This window comes from Enhydra lutris, unplaced genomic scaffold (assembly GCF_002288905.1).
Source record: "Enhydra lutris kenyoni isolate GAN:26980312 unplaced genomic scaffold, ASM228890v2 scaffoldscaffold73, whole genome shotgun sequence".
In the NCBI taxonomy this organism is placed as follows: Eukaryota; Metazoa; Chordata; class Mammalia; order Carnivora; family Mustelidae; genus Enhydra; species Enhydra lutris.
Window position 1 is genome coordinate 1,762,425 of NW_019154157.1, and position 18,520 is coordinate 1,780,944.

At 54.9% G+C, this 18,520-nt stretch overlaps 2 protein-coding genes across 18 annotated transcripts in view; one reads left to right on the forward strand and one right to left on the reverse strand.

Moving 5' to 3' along the window:
- The window catches only part of LOC111160000 (phosphatidylserine decarboxylase), a 42,659-nt gene extending 24,666 nt beyond the window's left edge, over positions 1-17,993 (forward strand). The window contains exons 1-9 of one of the 11 annotated variants that reach the window (XM_022522746.1): positions 7,282-7,508; positions 8,026-8,172; positions 8,784-8,846; positions 13,323-13,488; positions 14,817-15,053; positions 15,245-15,383; positions 15,563-15,709; positions 15,930-16,090; positions 16,696-17,991. In XM_022522746.1, the coding sequence (XP_022378454.1) occupies positions 8,036-8,172; positions 8,784-8,846; positions 13,323-13,488; positions 14,817-15,053; positions 15,245-15,383; positions 15,563-15,709; positions 15,930-16,090; positions 16,696-16,920 (1,275 nt within the window). In that variant the 5' untranslated portion in view covers positions 7,282-7,508; positions 8,026-8,035 and the 3' untranslated portion in view covers positions 16,921-17,991. Of the gene's footprint in view, positions 1-7,281; positions 7,509-7,551; positions 8,865-11,064; positions 11,783-12,317; positions 12,397-13,322; positions 13,489-14,816; positions 15,054-15,244; positions 15,384-15,562; positions 15,710-15,929; positions 16,091-16,695 lie in introns of those variants that run through there. The other 10 variants (XM_022522741.1, XM_022522742.1, XM_022522750.1 and 7 more) reach the window with 10 other exon arrangements.
- Positions 17,931-18,520, reverse strand: part of LOC111159998 (SFI1 centrin binding protein) — a 104,503-nt gene continuing 103,913 nt past the window's right edge. For all 7 annotated transcript variants that reach the window (XM_022522732.1, XM_022522731.1, XM_022522736.1 and 4 more), the window contains 2 exons: positions 18,229-18,340; positions 17,931-18,144 (listed from right to left, as the gene is read on the reverse strand). In XM_022522732.1, the coding sequence (XP_022378440.1) occupies positions 18,040-18,144; positions 18,229-18,340 (217 nt within the window). In that variant the 3' untranslated portion in view covers positions 17,931-18,039. The remainder of the gene's footprint in view (positions 18,145-18,228; positions 18,341-18,520) is intronic.

Consider the following 18,520-nt stretch of genomic DNA (forward strand, 5'->3'; position numbering starts at 1 on the left):
CGACACTTACTCACTTTGATGATAGCTTTTAGTGGCTGTGAGGTGGCATCTCAGTGTGGTTTTGATTTGCATTCTCTAATGAGTAATGATGTTGTGCATCTTTTTCACATGCTTATTGGCTATTTATATAGCTTCTTTGAATAAATGTTTGTTTCTTCAACTTCTTTGCTAATTTTTACATTGGGTGGTTGGTTTTTTGTTGTTGAGTTGTAGGAGTTCTTTGTATATTCTGGATGTTAGACCCTTACCAGATATATGTGTTTGCAGATATTTTTTTCCCATAAATTGTGCTTTCACTCTCTTAATAGTATGTTTTGATATACAAAAGTTTTTAATTTTGATGAAGTCTAGTTTATTTGTTTTTACATTTATTGCCTTTGTTTTTGGTGTCCTATCCCAGAAGTCATTGCTGAATCCAATATTGTGAAGATTTTTTCCTGTTTTCTTCTAAGGAATTTTTAGGTCTTTTTTTTTTTCTTTTTAAGAAAAATTTTAGGGCACCTGGGTGGCTCAGTCATTAGGTGTCTGCCTTCAGCTTAGGTCATGATCCCAGGGTCCTGGGATCGAACCTCCACATCGGGCTCCCTGCTTGGCAGGAAGCCTGCTTTTTGCTCTCCTACTCCCCCTGCTTGTGTTCCCTCTGTCACTGTGTCTCTTTCTGTCAAATAAATAAAATCTTAAAAAAAAAAAAAAAAGAAAGAAAAATTTTAGGTCCTGGGGCACCTGGGTGTCTCAGTTGTTAAGCGTCTGCCTTCGGCTCAGGTCATGATCTTGGGGTCCTGGGATCAAGCCCTGCATCGGGCTCCTTGCTTGATAGGAAGCCTGCTTCTCCCTCTCCCACTCCCCCTGCTTGTGTTCCCTCTCTCACTGTGTCTCTTTCTGTCAAATAAGCAAAATATTTAAAAAGTTTTAGGTCTTATGTTTAGGTTTTTGATACATTTGTGGAGCTTGATCCCAGGACCCCGGGATCATGACCTGAGCGGAAGGCAAATGCTTAACCAACTGAGCCACCCAGTGGCCCCTAGTTAAGGGTTTCTTTTTTAATGGTGTAAGGTAAGTGTCCAACTTTATTCTTTTGAATGTGGTTATCAGTTTTCCCTGCACCATTAGTAGGAAAGACTGTCATTTTCCCATTGGATGGTCATGGCACCCTTGTGGACATCTATCTCCTATTTTATTTTATTTCATTTTATTTTAGAGGGAGAGAGAGAAAGTGCAAACGGGGGTTACTTGGGTCAGAGTGGGAGCTTGGGGTGGGGAAGGCCTTGATTCTGGGTGTGTTTTGAGGGGAAAGTGGACAGGATGTAATGAAGGATTTGGATGCAGGGAGGTGGGAAGGGATTTAGGATTTCTGACTTGAGCAGATGGAGGGGTGGAGTAGCTCTTCACATAGAGCTGTGGGGAAAATAGGGAACAGCTAGACCCTGGTATGTTAATTCAGGTTGTAACTTAAGCTTTTCTTTAAATGTGAGTCGACCTCAGCATTTTTCACGTTTGTTCTGTTTATATTGGCTCAGAGTATTTGTAATTTTTACATTTACACTGAATGGGATGGAGCAAGGAATCCATGCTGCTCCAAAAACAGGGCTCCCAGCCTTGTCAAGCCATGAAGATGCCCTGCCCTTAGAGCAGGAGCCAAGGCAGTCAGGGCACCGGTAGTATGGCTGCTTCCAGGAGTTTCTTTTCAGAAATCCACGATGATGGAAAAGCTCTGGGTTTGTGGTCAAAGTGCCTCTTCAATTAGGCTGCCTAGGCCTTAGTGTTCGGCCTTAGAAAGGAGGGTGGTTGACACAGGTCTCTGCAGAGAGCTGGCTTTGAGTGAACAGCACAGGGGATAGAAGGCAACCAGGTGTGCCTGGAGCTGTCACATGTTCTGAGTTTGTGTGGCATTTGTGATTCCAGATACTCTGTTTTTGTGTCCTTGTTGTCCTTTTGTCCTTGTTGTCAATAAGGGAACCAAAACCTTCATGGGCACTTCTTAACAAGGTGGGGTGGAAGTTGGTCGTGCACATAGCTCTGCAGCCTGCTGACTCCAGGGTTTCCTGTGAACACCTAGGTGATTTGAGCTCCATGCAGGATGACATCCAGTGACAGACTCCCCTCAGTCTCCAGCGTTTCCAGGCTGTCCTTTCTTCCTTGACCACTGGACCTAAGGACAGAAATCCGTGTGGTGGGAAAACTGGACTGGTGGACATGGTGGGCTCTTTAGGGAGGAAGCTGTCCTCCTGTCCCTCTTCCTGCTGGCCTCTGATGTGACTCCACAGAGAGGGCTGGGCCTATGTGATTGGCACCTGACATATCCTATCAGGTGCGAAGGGCTGTCTCCAGCCTGGAGCCTGACTTTGGGGGTGTGAATATACCCGGGCTGTGTGGACAGCAAATAAGTGGTTCGGACCTGAGGCCCTCCGTATGAAGTGGCAGCAGTGGGTGCTGAGGGCAGGCCTGGCTGTCCTGCCTCACTGAAGAGCAGGAGCAGCTCTGCAGATGGAATGTGGTCTTCTTGGGTTTTTCTCCCCAGTAACAGAATTTAGAGAATTTTCTGTAGTTTATTTTTTTCAAAAGATTTTATTTATTTAGTTGACAGAGATCACAAGTAGGCAGAGAAGCAGGCTCCCTGCTGAGCAGAGAGCCCAATGTGGGGCTCGATCCCAGGACCTGAGCCGATCATGACCTGAGCCGAAGGCAGAGGCTTTAACCCACTGAGCCACCCAGGCGCCCCCCCCCCCCTTTTTTGAAAAGAATTTTTTTTAAGGTTTTATTTATTCATTTAACAAAGAGGGAGAGTACAAGCAGGAAGAACAGCAGGCAGAGTGGGAGGGAGAAGCAAGCTCTCTGCTGAGCCAGGAGCCAGATGTGGGACTCGATCCCAGGACACTGGGATCACAACCTGAGCCAAAGGCAGCCACTTAACAAACTGAGCCACCCAGTCTTCCCAGAATTTTCTGTGGTTTAAAGCAAACTGTTCCAACTCTCACATTGTGAACATTTTTTTTTTTTAAAGATTTTATTTATTTGACACATAGAGAGAAATCACAAGCAGGCAGAGAGCCAGGCAGAGAGAGAGAGAGAGGAGGAAACAGGCTCCCTGCTCAGCAGAGAGCCCGATGTGGGGCTCGATCCCAGGACCCTGAGACCATGACCTGAGCCGAAGGCAGAGGCTTTAACCCACTGAGCCACCCAGGCGCCCCACATTGTGAACATTTTTGAACAGAGTAGAAAAGTTGAGAGAATAGACATATACCCACATACACACCTCTTGATTGAACAGTTAATGTTTTAGCATATCTGCTTTATCTCTCTTTCTCTAAATATATATATATATACACATACACACACATAGATATTTTTCTCTGAACCATTTGAAAGTACATTACAGTCATTGTGAAACTTCCAACTCTAAATACTTTAGTTCGTATCTGAGCATAACAACAACTTGGTTTTGTTGTTCAATTTTGGCCTGGCCATGGGGGCTTGTGGCAAGGTTGAGGTGTACAGGGACCAGCAACGTAGACAATAGGCCGCAGCCAGGAGCAGCTGGAGCCGCATCCACGCTCACTTACTGTGTTAGCACTGCTTTCTGATTTCCAGCCTTAGTTCAGAACCTTAAAAAATGTATGGTACAGCATTCCAGTTTGTGAAAAGGAATGAGGACAGAGCAGCCTGTGCCCACACAATTACCCTGTGTCCTTGCTCCTGCCCACCCACCCGGAGCCCCATTGGCTGTGCTGTGGTGTCTGGGACCCTGGACAGTATTGAGCACGATCTGCACTTTTTACAACTTTATGTAGTCACTATAGCTTTATTCTTATCTTCTGTAAACAGGCTGCTATTAAGTTCCTCATAAGGTTGTCAAATGAGAAGGATGTATGTATAAATACCTTGTCCCATGCCGGCAAGGAGTAGAGTCAGTACATCTGGGCACTCCTATTTTATTGTGTTTTGCTTTATTGTGCTCCAGAGATAATTGCATTCATTTTACAAATAGAAGGTTGGTGGCAACCCTATGTCCAGGAAGTCTGTCAGTGCCATTTTTCCAACAGCATTTGCTTAGTTTGTGTCCCGGTGTCATATTTTGGTAATACTCGCAATATTTCAAACATTTTCATTATTATATTTGTTATGGTGATCTATGATCAGTGACTACAACTTGCTGAAAGCACAGATGATAGCTAACATTTTTTAGCAGTATTTCTAAATTAAATACATTGCTTTTTAAAAAAAAAGATTTTATTAATTTGAGAGAGCACGAGCTGGGGACGGGGGGAGAGGGAGAAGCAGACTCCCCACTGAGCAGGGAGCCCAATGTGGGGCTTGATCCCAGGACCCCCAGATCATGACCTGAGCCCAAGGCAGACACTTAGACAGCTGAGCCATCCGGGCACCCCGTGTACATTGCTTTTTTAGATATAATCCTATTGCATATTTAATATACTAATATATAGTATAGCATAAACAGAACTTTTATATGCACTGGGAAATAAAAAAATTCATTTGACTTGCTTTGTTGTGATACTTGTTTTGTTGCAGTAGGCTGGAACCAAACCATCTCTGAGGTATGCCTAGACTGTTATACTTCTTGCCTAATAGGTGTTGAGGAAATGTGGATGTTGAAGTGGACAAACAATCAAGTTGGCAGGGAAGTAGATCCACCTTGCCCACTCAAATACAGTTTACTTTACAGCCCAGCTCTGTCCTCAGAGAATCTTGGGCTCATTCAAGGGCAGGAGGGTGTATCAGTGGCTTCAGGGCCCCTACCTGGGAGGGGCTGTGGCAGCCTCTCCCCCAGGTTGCTCAGGCTGTGACAGAGTGTTGCCCCCCCCCTCCAGCCTTTGCCTCTTCCCTGCCTCCCCCACCTCTGGGACAGCTCTGTGCCTGTACCACTCACCATTTGGGAACTGCCTGGCTCCTGAGGCTTTGAGCAGCCAATGTGTGGAAGAGCCCAGGACTCTGCCTGAAGAAGATGAGGAACAAGACAAAGCTGAGCTTCGGGACTGGAAGGAGTCCAGGGTGGCTGACTCAGACATCTTCAGGGCCCTGTGTGGAGCTTTCTGCTAGGCTGTTCTAGCAAAATCACTTTGTTTCCTTTATCATGCTGCAGACCACCCCTCTTCTGGGCCCCCTCTTCCAGGAGCTGCTGGTGGGACTGCTAAGAAACATTTTCATGTTTGAGGGGGGAGTTTGGCAGGGCTGGGAGAAGCTTTCAGATGAAGAGATCTCCTAGGGCACCTCATGCTTGTCCTGGCTCCTTGGCCAGACTTTTATGAGGGCGCTTACTTGCCCATGACTTCTTGTGCCAGCCGTGAGACACCAGCCATTAGTGGTCTTCCTCAGGAGGCCTCTCCTGGCCCCCAGGAAATGAGAACTAGCAAGAACACCTGGCACCCTTGCCCCACCATTACTCATCGCCTGGCACAGCAGTGCATGAAGTTCAGTCTGTAGGGAGCTCCAGTGGCTTGACTCACCTGGGACACCTATCCTGTGGTGCTTATGGCCAAAAGGCCTAAGGCCTGCAGAGCCTTGAAGTGGCACTAGGTGGCACTCTCACACAGGGGAGTCCCAGCAGGGTGGTTGGAAGGGACCTCGTTCCGGGTGGGAACATAAACTTACCAAAGGGTTTTTGTTTTTCCCAGAAATCATTATTAACTATTGTCTGGAATCTAGAAGGCATTTCCTTACTGAAACGTATGAGGTGGAAGTCATGCTAGAAGGCTGATCTCAGGACAGACCTGTGGGCTGGTTTATGAGTTTTCTAAATACCAGTCTGCCCAAGAGGCTTAGAATGGTTATAAAGGAGCTCTGGTAGACATGGAGGAGCAGTGTTCCTCATTTTACAGGGAGAGCATTGGTGCTCCAAAGGCTGCTCAGCAAATGAGAACCCGGGCTTTTGTTTTCCTCCCCCGAGTGTAACTTGGACTAGACCTGGTCTGGAAGTAGTGGCAGCTTTGGGGAAATCAGAATGGTCCTCCAGGATATTTCTGGTTCTGGAATTTAGTGTTGCCACGATTCTGTGTTATCCTCTTGTGCTTTAACTGCTTTTTATCCAGGCTTCATGGTGTGTTTGCTTAGAGTTCTGGGGTGAGAAGAGGGTCTCTTAAGTCTCACTGAGGCTCAGAGAAAGCTGTGGGTCCAGACTAGGAGCTGCCAGGTACAGCCCATGTTGGGTATTCACCAGCCTTGTGCTGGAATCTGAGCCCCAGGGTGCTGGAACTCAACATAGGGCATCCCTGCTGGCCTGTTACTGCTGTGCATTGTGGTATTCCAATGTTATGGAAGTCCATGAGGAGGAACCCTAACTGTCTTCTGGCTTCCCCACTGCAGCATTCCAGGCCTGTAGCTTTTCACAGAGCACTTGCTGGGATAGAGCCAGATGAGGAGGACAGGTGTGTGGGGCTTTGTCTGCCCAGCACCATGTCCTTTTCCAGGCTGCCTGGGCCCAGCCGCCCATCTCATAAGCCAGAAGGCTCTTTCTTTGTGTTCCAAATGTTGCTTTAGAAATCAAATTCTCTGAGGGCGCCTGGGTGGCTCAGTGGGTTGAGGCCTCTGCCTTCGGCTCTGGTCGTGGTCCTGGGGTCCTGGGATGGAGCCCTGAGTCAGGTTCTCTGTTCGGTGGGGGGCCTGCTTCCTCCTCTCTCTCTGCCTGCCTCTCTGCCTACTTGTGATCTCTGTCAAATAAATAAATAAAAATGAAAAATCTTTAAAAAAAGAAAGAAACCAAATTCTCCATGGTCATAAGAAGCTAGGGATGTACCTTTTTATCTTAAAGTTTTTGTAAAGATTTTTTTCTTTCTTTATTTCACAGACAGAGATCACAAGTAGGCGGGGAGGCAGGCAGAGAGAGAGAGGAAGGGAAGCAGGCTCCGTGTGGAGCTAAGAGCCTGATGAGCTAAGAGCATCCCCCTCTGTCCCCGCTGGCAGCACGGGTTCTAAACAGCCCGAGGCCAGAGGGGACCTTGCTTACTGGGTCTGGTTCCGTGGCCTGTGCCAGATTTTGTGTGGCAGGTGTTTTGTATGATAGTGGAGAAGAGGGGGCAGGGGTGGGAGTAGGGGCAGCTTGTACCTTCAGGATGGGGTGTGAGAAAGAGCCAGACTTAGATGCCTTGTGTGTGCTTCAAGGGCCAGAAAAGGTGGCTGGGGGTGGCATTCTCAGTCTTGGAAAGCGGGCCCTGGGTGAGGTGAGCCGCACGTGGAGGCCTGAGACTACCCAGATGGGGGTGGGCAGGGAGGGAGGCCCTCAGCCAGGCCCAGGAGGTGTTGCCTGGGAAATCCCGTGACCGGCGGGGTTGGTCCCTGGGCCCAGCCCCTCCCCTTAAAGGGGCCCTGGGCGCGGTGGCTGCGCCCGGCGGGAGGGAGGAGCCGTCTGTCTGCCGTTGTCCATGTCCGCCCTCTGTCCCCGCCCCCGGCGGCCTCAGTGGCCGGAGCCGAGTCCCTGCCTGCGGAGGCTTCCTCTCAGGAGCGGCACCTCCCTGAGAGTCGGTCCTTGAAGCCCCGCCGGACGGGACCACCTGCGGGTGAGTGAGCCAGGGAGCGGTGGGCTCCCTGGAGCGGGCGTCATGGGTGCCCGTCGCCCCATGGAACTGCGGGACCCTGGGCCGGAGAGCCCACCCCACAGTCTCCATCCCGTTGTGGGCTTCTCCTGCCCCACATGGTGGGTCACGGGCCGCGCGGGATGAGCTCATTTCCGCCGCGTCTGGTAGCATCTCCTGGCCCTCCAGCCGAAAGGGGAAACGCTGGGCTAGGGCTCTGTGTCCTCTTCCGTGCGGGGAGCTCCGGGTGATTTCCTCCGTGCGGCCCTGTTCCTGGGTGGGACCGGAGGTGTTCTCAGTTCCTCACCCAAGGGGTGGAGAGGGGTTGACATGCTGCCCTTCGCAGAGCCCCATCCCCGCGTCAGGGTTCCTTTCATTTGGGAGATTTAAGGAAGCCCTACGCTGTGGGGAGTAGCTTCCCATCCCCCCCCTTTCCCTGGCCTTTGGCTTTAAATAAGCATCTCTGGGCCCTTCTCTTTGCTTCCTCTTCTCTTGCCCAAAGCTTCCCCAAGATGGCTCGCCCGTTTCACCTGGCAAGAATCCATTTTCCCTGTTCCCAGTTCTTGAAGTTTTGTCTGCTTCTAGCCCTGGAACACAGGGAGGAAGGGTTGGTGGCCCCCCTGGACACAGCTGCCTGTGTGTGCTTCAGGTGAGCTGCAGGAGGATAGCCACCCTGACCTGCCTTCTGGGGTGAAAGTGGGCTCAGAAAGGCAGGCAGGTAGATCTAGGACGTGAGGCCTCTGAGGCTCGCTCTCTGCTGAGGCTTCAGGAGGAGTGACCCTGGCACCCAGTGAGAGTTCCACTCAGGGAGCAAGAGCAAATTTCTCAGTGTCTCTGGCAGGACCTGTGCCTAGCTGCAAGGCCTTTGGAGCTCAGGGAGTGCTTGTTGGGGGCAGACAGTCCCGACTCTGCCCCTGCCTTCCTGGACTTGCCAAAACTCAAATCTGAATCCACCAAAGTCCAAGGGAACCAGGCAGGAGCCTGCCTCCTGCAGTCCCCTGCCCCCACACCTCTAGCAAGGGTAACTGGCCTGGGTCTGTCCATCTGACTTCAGTTGGAATGTTCCATTCCACTGAGGGGGTAGTGTTGCCTTCATCACAGGCTGTGAGGGGTAGATGGGGACATTGAGCACTGCTCGAGTTGAACCCCCAGAATGGGACATCCAGACAAAGGTGACACCCCCCCCCCCACCTGGTCCTCTTGGGCCGTTGCTTCTCCTCAGAGGGGCAGCCACTGTTACTGTGGTTTGGGCTCTTTCAGAACTGCTGCCTCTACCCTGTGCCTTCATCTCGCCAGTGGGAGTGAACCTCCTTCCTCCAGAGTGTGAGTTTGGAAACAGAGGTGAGGGGTTGGGATTCAGGTCCAGGGGATGAGGCTGCACCAAGGTCTTGGGTGGAAGTGAGGCGTGGTGTTTCTGAACAGAGCAGAGTTCTGGACCAGGGTCGCTGCCATGATCTGAGCCTGGAGGCGGTGAGCAGGAGGAGTGACCCTTCCCATTTTCTAGATGAGGAAACTGATAGCCTCAGAGCACCTGTGACTTGCAAGGCCTCTCCCAGCTCAGGGCTAGCTGGACAGCTAGAATTGCAGTAATTGAGTTGTCCCCCTCCCCTACCAAAGCCTCTGAGCTCTCCTGCTCATTGTGGCTGGCCCTTAGGCCTTATGATAACTTTAAACTCCTACTGGTCACGACTCACAGCTCTTCTCCACAGAGTGTTCTTGAGACTAGGGAGTGAGGGAGGGTGTCTGTACTTCCTCGCCTCAGGGTACGCTCCTGGCAGATTCCTCATCTGGGCCTGAGCCCCTAGTCCCACTCCAGGGAGCCAGAGAGCGCGCTGGAGAGCAACAAAGTTCTGGCTTGGGCTCCAAGGTCATTGCAGGTGTGGGGGGAAGGCACTGAAACGGGGAGGGCAAGAGCACTGTTGGCCTAGGAAGTGGCGCTTAGCCTTTGGGAATCAGGAAGGAAGGAATGACCCTTAGGGACCCCCTTCCCTCCATCCTGCAGCTTTGAACTGAACAGAGGGTGCCAGGCCTGTTCCCTGGGGGACAGGTGAATTCATGTCTGTTTTCTGGGGAACTTTTCTGGCCCATGCATGGTGATTTGGAAGAAGCCTGACAGTCTGGTCCCTGTCCCATTTCCAGAGAGTAAGTAGAGTGGTGATGGAGACAGGATGGAGGGCAGAAGACATTCTGCCAGACCTTTGGGGCAGTTTCTAGAGTCTCTAGGATAGCAGCAACTTGGGCTGGCCCCCTTGAACACCCTGCACTGCCTTGGCGGGCTGTGTGGCCTAGCCAAGTCCCTAGGCCAGAGGCTCTGGGGTGAATGAAATGGGAGAGGCACAGACAGGAATCTGCTTTGAGGACTGGAGGTTTGGGGCCAAGCTAGGTTTGTGTTTGGGTCCTGGTAGGTGCCTTTCTAGCCTCATGCTGCAGTGGCTGCTGCCTTGTGTGATAGGATAGAAAGGAAAATGGGTAAGAGGAGATGGGGGCTCCTGTCCTCTCCCACAAGGCCTCACTGTGAACCCCAGGTGTGCATTCATTCCAAGCTTTCTAGAGTGGGGGAAAGAGTGCTGGGAAGCCAAGCACTGTGCCCAACCCAACCTGCCTGTCACCCCTCGGGGCCTGTTTTCCTGGGGAGCTGACAGAGAACTAGTGTGGGGCCCCCATGGCCTGGTGGGTCATGGAGGGGCGGGGTGTGTGCTCAGTACGTGGGCAGTATAGTTGAGGTGATCTGACTGTTGTGGATGGGAAAGTTAGGAGGCTGAACCTTGGTGGGGGATAGACACGGGGGTGTCCATGGGTCCCTGGGTCTGGCCTTTGGGGCGGAGGAGGCTTGTGTCCAAGTCGGCTTTTTGGTGAGACTGGGTGGTGGGCACCATCCCACCTGGCTCATCCTCAGTGAGCCGTTCTGCCCACCCAGGCAAGTGGCCTGGGAAGATGATCTCTGCTGGAGGGGTCTGGGCCTGGGGTTGCCCAGGCTTTGCCACTTCCTTGGTCGGGGCTGGAAATCCATGCTTTGCTTTCGGACCTCCGTCAGTCTTGACCCAGTGCAGTCTCCCTCTGCATACTACGCTCCCAGGGATTCAGCGCGAACCTCCAGGGCCTAGCCTTTTCACCTCTGGCTAAGGTGGCTTTGCTGGGGCATCAGACATTTCACACTAGTGTGGGTGGAGCCATGTCTAAGTGGGGCCTCTTGCTCTGTGAGTCCATTGGCTGTGGCGGGGGTGGGGGGTGGTCAGCACTGGCCTGGAACTGCATCCACGGCCGGGTCAGTTCTCCGCCTTGGGAGCTTCTCTTGGGGCCCGCATCTCTGCATCTAACCATGGTGGCCGGCACTGTCCCCTGTAGCCTGCCGTTGGGATTGGAGGCCAGGCTGGGTGGGGCCTTGATTCCCCTTGGGTTTAGACAGCAACAACTGTGGAATGTTTGTTCTCCTTCCCTGTTATCTGTGAGGGCCTTGTGGAGGCTGGGCGTGTCCTCCCAGATCGCCAGGCAGAGTCAAAGTGTTGTCCAAAGCAAAGATTGCGGGGGGGGGGGGGGGGGCTGGTTCGGGCTTCAGTGCTGGTTGGTTTTCCTTCAGGTCAGGTCATGTTCGTGCTCATCTGCAGAGGAGGGCTTGTGGGGGTTGGTATCAGGGATGGGAGGCTCTGAGGCCTGGGGGGCAGCAAAGAGAGAGCTTAGCAGGTCAGATGTCCAGCGTCTCACCCACTGTGCCTCTCTTGCCTTCCTGCTCTCTCATTCCTCAGATGTTACTTCGTCACCTGAATGGAAAATGGGTCAGGTCCTGGGGAGGGAGGGGTTGCCCAAGCTGCAGACAGGCTGACGCTGGGCGCCCGCCTGGAGCACAGGGCTCTAAGATTCCCACTTGTGCTTCTTGGGCTCATAACCGTCTGGTCCCTTCCCTGCCATCAGCTCACTGGAGCAGGCAGGTAGCCAAGCCTAGGGACAGAGTGGGCAGAAGGCAGGGGCTTGTGTCCCAGGCGGTAGGTCTCTGCCGCTTCCTGAGCTGGTGTGACCAGTGCCTGTCTTTGCAATAGCCCCGGCCTCTAACCTGCGCCCCGTGAGCCAGCGGGACCCAACCAAGCTGGGAAGAGGCCCACCAGCTACCAGGCGGCCAGCCAGAGGAGTGGTGACAGCACAGGAGCTCCTGGCTGGGGGGAAGGGAGGAAGGAGGAGAAACAAAGGCGAGTGTGCCTGGCGCCGCCCACCATGTGTCAGTCAGAGGCACGGCGAGGACCTGAGCTCCGAGCAGCGGCGAAATGGTGAGATGCTGCCGGCCCCGTCCTAACCCCTCTGTGCCCCGCCACAACCTCCGGAAGGTCAGAGTTCATGTCCAGCGGCCCCGTGGTGGAGGTGGCAGCCGGGGGCCAGGGGATCAGCCCCCGAGGCTGGAGGGGCCCGGCCCTGGGGGCCTGAGTCGGAGAGCCCGCTTCAGGTACCTGGGGGAGGCGGAGTGGGCTGGTGGCCTTGTGTCTGCTGCACCCTAATTGCTGCTCCCAGGCCCCCCTACCCCGATTGTCCCCCCACGCCCCAGCTCCGGGAGAGGGGCTGCTCTTCTGGGATTGGTCCCTGGGCTTCTGCAGTGATCAGGGCGGGTGGGGGAAGCCCTGGGGACAGCAGGGATTTGTTCAGCTTTGTTTGGTCCCTACCCCCTTAACAGACCTTTTGAAAATACTGTGGGGTGGGGTGGGGTCGGCTGGGAGAAGAGGAACACAGGGAGCCTGGCGGGCTGTGGAAAGAAGCATCTTCCATTGCCATCCCAGCCATCAGCTTGGTTCTCCCACTTTTTCTTTTTAGTGTCAGCTGAGATGCCTCTTTGTTCCTTGCTTTGTTCAGCAACTGGGGGCACAGGACACGCTTCTCTGAGAGCACAAAGGTGCAGATGGGAGCCTTAGATTATCCAGTTGAATGCAGTCTTTGCGCAGATGAGGAAACTGAGGCCTGGGAACCTTCCCAGAATGGATGGGAATGTGGTTGCCTGGTGGCTGCACTGGGCCTCAGGATCATTTCCTAGTGCTGAGGCATGAGACCAGGGGACTTGGGTCTGCTGTGTCTCAGGAAACCAGGGTTCTGGTGGAAATGTCCACCCCGCCTCTAAGCTCCCCACGAGGCTGAGCCTGTGCAGAATGCACTGAATTTGGCTGGTGGGGACCTTTGTCAAAAGGAGGGGGCTGGCTCAGGTATGTGGCCCCAGCAGACCTGGGAGGTGTTCTGAGGGCTGGTATGGGGGTTCCCCCCACAGCCTCTGCGTCTCCTTTGGAGAACCTGATCTGATGTAGAAAGACCAGGCAGGTGGATGGAGCTTTAGCTGTTCAGGGTATGCGTGTGTGCAGGTGCATGTTCCTAGGCTTTTCCTTTGGGATCTTGTCAGGCCCAATCCCTTTATTTATCAGATAAGGAAATGAGGCCTAGCGCCAGGAAAAGATTCTCCAAGATGCTACCGCACAGTGGTTGCAGTTGCGCCCCACTGCTGTGTGCTGCTGCACCGCTGGGGCTCTGACTCCAACCGTCTCCCCCTGGTGCCCCTGTGGCCACAGCCGGCCCCAGGAGTGCCCAGGAGTGGGGGGCTGGCATGCAGGCTGTGCACCCCGTCTCTCCTGTGCTGACCCCAATTCCTAGTCCTCCTTAGCTGGTAGGCAGGTGGGTGAGACTGGGATGGGAGTCTGCCGAACAGAGGCAGATGAGCCCCCACCTCAGCCTGGGGTTGGGTTGAGGGACCTCAAGGCAGGCTTGCTGAGGGCGGGGTGGGGCCTCCCAGACCCTGCCGGCTGACCTGGCTGTGCATGGACATCTGCTCTGCAGGTTGCACTTCCCCCAGCTGGCTCTGAGGCGGAGGCTGGGACAGCTGAGCTGTATGTCCAGACCTGCCCTGAAACTGCGCTCCTGGCCCCTGACGGTCCTCTACTACCTCCTGCCCTTCGGTGCCCTCAGACCGCTCAGCCGGGTGGGATGGAGGCCCGTGAGCAGGGTAAGTGTGCACAGGCTGCTGGCCCAGCTCCGTCTCCCCACCCTCCAGGGGTAGGCCTAAGGTTGGGACCCTGCCCACAGAAACAGAGGAGACATTTGTCAGATTAGAGCTGATGGTGTGGGTGCTGAGCCCTCCGGGATGGTCATTTTGACAGGCAAGTTGGTTGGGAAGACCAGGCAGGCTGGTGGCCCTGATGGCCTGCTCTGCACTGCCTGTTCTTGCCTGCACTTGTGCCATTTGGGGGCTCTGCTTCTGGAAGGAACCCACACTGGGAATTCAGAAAATGGTGTCTGATTTCCTGTGTTTGGGCAGAGGAGAGCTTAGAGGTGATTTTGAGAAGAATGCAAATTAATTCCAGGGTGCCAGAGGGTGATTGAGGAGGACTGATGCCTGTTTGGGCCCCTTAGGGTGTGGATGGACTTGGGAGCCCCAGGCAGTGCTGGGTGACTGAGCGACCTGGCCGCCGCACCCTCGAGGGCTGCCCGGCTCCCTAGCCCTGGGCTCTCTGGGCAGGGTTCCCCAGGCAGGGAACCTTGGACTCTCATGGGCGTCAGCTGGGAAGAGTTTGGGGCACCACTCACTCACTACACTGTAGAGGTGTTTAAAGTTGGAATGAAATTGCCTTTACACCCTAGGGACTTGGTGTCTGGGCTGGGCTGACAAGCAGCAGCTGCCAGTTAGAGGCGGGTTCTGCTGTGGCAGCCGCACCTGAGGCTTGAAAGGCATCCCCTTCCAGGTCGCCTGGCCCTGAGGGTTTGGCTGGGGGTACCAGCAGATAGCGGGGGTGCTGGGGGAGGCCAGGGCCCAGTCCCCTCTGCCTCCAGGAAGCAGCCCCCGGTGCCCTCACAGTAAAGTGCCTCAGAGCCCTAGCAGCCTGCCCCTGGTGACCGTTGTCCAGAGCACCTGCTGTGGGGGGTTTCCTCTGCCTCCTCTTCAGATTAGAACATGTGCTTTGGGCTGTAGACCTTCCCATGCCCCCGGGCCCTCCTGCCTCTTTCTGCCACAGCCTCTTGGTGCAGGTAGCAGAGCTGTTCACCCCCCACCTTTCCTAAAGAGGGAAGACCAGACTTCGCCGGTCAGTGTGTTCTTAGGGACGGGGGCAGTTGCTACTGGTGCACTGAGTGACTGAAACCGCTGGGTTTAAGTCACTGTGTCAGTCTTGGCCAGTACTCAGTTTGTGGGAGTGTTTGGGAAGCTCAGTCTGGTTCCTAATGGGCAACAACCACATCACAAAGCCATGGCAGGGTGCCCACGTCTCTGGGGGTGGTGGGTGGCTGACTGGGGGGCACGCGGGGCCATCTGCTCATCTGCCTGCCTGTGGCCCACAGGTGGCCCTGTACAAGTCGGTGCCCACGCGCCTGCTGTCGCGGGCCTGGGGCCGCCTCAACCAGGTGGAGCTGCCGCACTGGCTGCGCCGGCCTGTCTATAGCCTGTACATCTGGACCTTTGGGGTGAACATGAAGGAGGCCGCCGTGGAGGACCTGCACCACTACCGCAACCTTAGCGAGTTCTTCCGGCGCAAGCTGAAGCCGCAGGCCCGGCCTGTCTGTGGCTTGCACAGCGTGGTGAGGCCTGGCCCTGCCCTCCATCCCTCCCCTGGAAATGGGACTCTTGCCCTTGCCTTTGGCAACCAGTCCCAGCAGTCCCCACAGGTGGCCCATGAGTACTCCTCCCCGGCTGGGGCCCCCAGGGAGGTGGAGACCCTGCCCCCAGCCCCCCTGCTTCCCTGGTAGCAAGCCTCTCTTGGCCCTTCCAGATCAGCCCCTCAGATGGGAAGATCCTGAACTTCGGGCAGGTGAAGAACTGCGAGGTGGAGCAGGTCAAGGGGGTCACCTACTCGCTGGAGTCGTTCCTGGGTCCACGTACTTCCACAGATGATCTGTCCTTTCCACCAGGTGGGTTGTTGCCTGGTGGCAGCCTTGAGACCCTGTGGCAGTGTGGCTGGGCTGGTCATCGGGGAGGGAAGGGCTAGGAATCGCTTCGTGGAGCTTTGGGGCCTCCCTGAAGCCCATGTCCAGACTGCACAGGCTCAGGTGCTTGTCTGACAGCTGGCCCTCATGTCTGCCTCCTGCAGCACCCCCCTGCGGCTCCTTCAGGAACCAGCTGGTCACTAGAGAAGGGAATGAGCTTTACCACTGTGTCATCTACCTGGCCCCCGGGGACTACCACTGCTTCCACTCCCCCACTGACTGGACCGTTTCCCACCGGCGCCATTTCCCAGGTTGGCTAGAGCCTTACAATTTTTTTGGTGTCAGGGGACCGAGGCTCCACACTTGGAGCGCTGAGGCTGTGAGGTGACTGCTTTAGTCTGGCTGCATGAGGGCAGCGGGGGCAGTCTGGGGTCTAGCCCACTCTGCATTTGGAAGGATATAGGTGGACGGGGGCTTTGTGAGGCTGGTCTTCTTGCTGGGTGGGGAATGGCAGTGTCTCTACTCCTACAGGCTCCCTGATGTCTGTGAACCCTGGTATGGCACGCTGGATCAAAGAGCTCTTCTGCCACAACGAGCGGGTGGTCCTCACTGGGGACTGGAAACACGGCTTCTTCTCGCTGACAGCTGTGGGGGCTACCAATGTGGGCTCCATACGCATCTACTTTGACAGGGTAAGCAGAGTCAGGCCCAAGGGCTGGGCCACTTGGTGTCTCCCCCACCCCTTCTCCCATGGAGCCAGATCTGTTAAGACTAAGTTCTAGAAGAGCGTGTCCCTGGCCAGGCCTGGCTCTGCGGAACAGTTGCCCCAAGGAGGGGCTTGGCCCTGCTCTGCCAGCCCCCACCCCTATAGGCTATCATTGCTTATCTGGAAATGGCTGGAGAGGGAGGGGGTTCACCTCCCAGCCTGTACTTTGCTTCTGCTGGGAACCCAAGGGGAATATGGAGCTCAGAGTGGAGCATGCTGACCAGAAGGCAGTGTCTGAGGGGGTGGCTAGTGGCCATCCCTCCCTGAGAAGCGGGGGGGCAGGGCTGCCTTTCTTGGTATCAGCTTATGGCTGCCCTTTACCTGTTCTGGGTGCTAGAGAAGGGTGGGATCTGAATCCTCTGTGTCCCCCCCGGTCCCAGTTCACAGCTTCTACTGGCGACTCTCTGGTTAGGCTTATGGGCCAAGTCGCTGTGCCCAGCTCCCTTTCCAGGCTGGGTTAGGGAGAGGCAGCACAGAGGTGTTCGCGGTCCAGGAGCAGACTCCACATGCTCTACCCTGGGCCTCCTGCAGGACCTGCACACGAATAGCCCACGCTACAGCAAGGGCTCCTACAATGACTTCAGCTTCGTGACACACACCAACAAGGAGGGCATCCCTATGCGCAAGGGCGAGCACCTGGGCGAGTTCAACCTGGGCTCCACCATCGTGCTCATCTTTGAGGCCCCCAAGGACTTCAACTTTAAGCTGAAAGCGGGACAGAAGATCCGGTTCGGAGAGGCTCTGGGCTCCCTCTAGAGCCTTCTTCCTGACGTCGGCTGCTGAAGGAGCTTTCTCAACAGAAACGGGAGGGTCTTTTTGGGGAGCCTCCAAGGCTGTATAGGGAGGGGACAGTCTCAGGGCTATGGAGCCCGACCAGGCGGGACCTGGGTGACTAGTTCCTACCGTCCTGAGGTGTGGGTGAGGTCAGAGCCCTTATTGGCCCTGGACCTACATCCTCCCTCTTCCCATCTAAAGAGAACATGCAGGTCAAGGTGATCTCAGATTCCCTTTTGGAGACTCTTTTTAATCTGTTGTATAAACTGGAGACCCTACGTCTCCTGGCTGGGTGTTCAGTTGGTCTTGATTTCTGTTGTAAGACAGAAGTGGTTGTATCTGTTCTTGCTGCTCTCATAATTGCTTTTCAGCCTCCCCTCTGCCTCCCCTGCACTGACCAGGCTTTGCTGCCCCCAGAGCAGCGCCATGTGGCCTTTAACACAACCGCTTTCTGTTCCCAATTCACCCCCCACTTGTTTGGGAAGAGCTTTCTCCTTGCATTTGTGGCTGTGAACACATCATCTTTGACTCCGCCAGCATCTTCTGAGGGGGACCGAGGGGGTGGCGCTCTACACGCCCCAGTGAGTGACCTTCCAGAGCTGGTGAGACATCGTTCTAGTAGGCAAGGCCAGTTATTGAACCCCCACCCCCCGAATGGGTCCAGAGTGAATGGACAGGCAGGTAGTGGTGGCCTGGTGTGGGGGGGATGCCCCCCCCTCCACATATCCAGACCCACAGAAACATGGTAAGTTGCTGCTATTGATTCAGGAGCTTGTGTTGGCAGCAGTAGAGCCGTGGTGTGTGTGTGGGGGTGTCAGTGCCTACAACACCTGTCCCCAGGTAACAGGTACACAGTCCTTAGGGAGCCACTGACAGGGGGGGCCGGGGTTCAGGTTTCCCGGGGACGCTGTGAATTTCTCCTGCAGGAGAAGCCATTTGAACTCTTTCAACTGTATCAGTAGCACAGTATTTTTGTATGAAAAGTGGGAGACTTCTGAACAGTAATTCATTTAATTGCAACCTTTTGAAATAAAAAATAAAACTCATTGCAGCTTTGCGTTCTGTTCCTGGAGGTGGGTTGAGGCCTCCCTGGGGCAATGACTAGCACAGAGCCTGCCGCAGGGCCTGGACCCGGGCGATGCAGGCACGGATGGGTTGGCGTTGGGCCTGAAGCTCAGAGGCCAGCTGCTGGATCTGCCGCTCCACCTGGGGAGAGGGGGCGGGGAGGCTGTGTGGGGGACCAGGGGAGGGGAGTGGGGGAAGCTGTGCCAGGGCTGCCTGGGGCCTCACCTCCTGTAGTTCTTCCTGCACCTGCCGCTCTGCTTCCTGGTCTTCAGGCCTGGGCTCCTCCTGGCTCAGCTCCAGCCACCGGCGCAGGCTTTTTGCTTGTCGCTGGCAGGACCTGCCAGAGGGAGACACATGCTGCCAGCCTGTCCAGGCCCTTGGCTTTGTTTGCCTCCAGGTAGGGAAGCAGCCTATCTGCTACTTCTGGGGGTGGGAGGCTCGAGGAGGGTAGAGCTGTTCCTTGCCAGCCTCCCCCACTCTCCCCCACCCAGCTGTGCAAGCACCTTGGGTGGGCCCA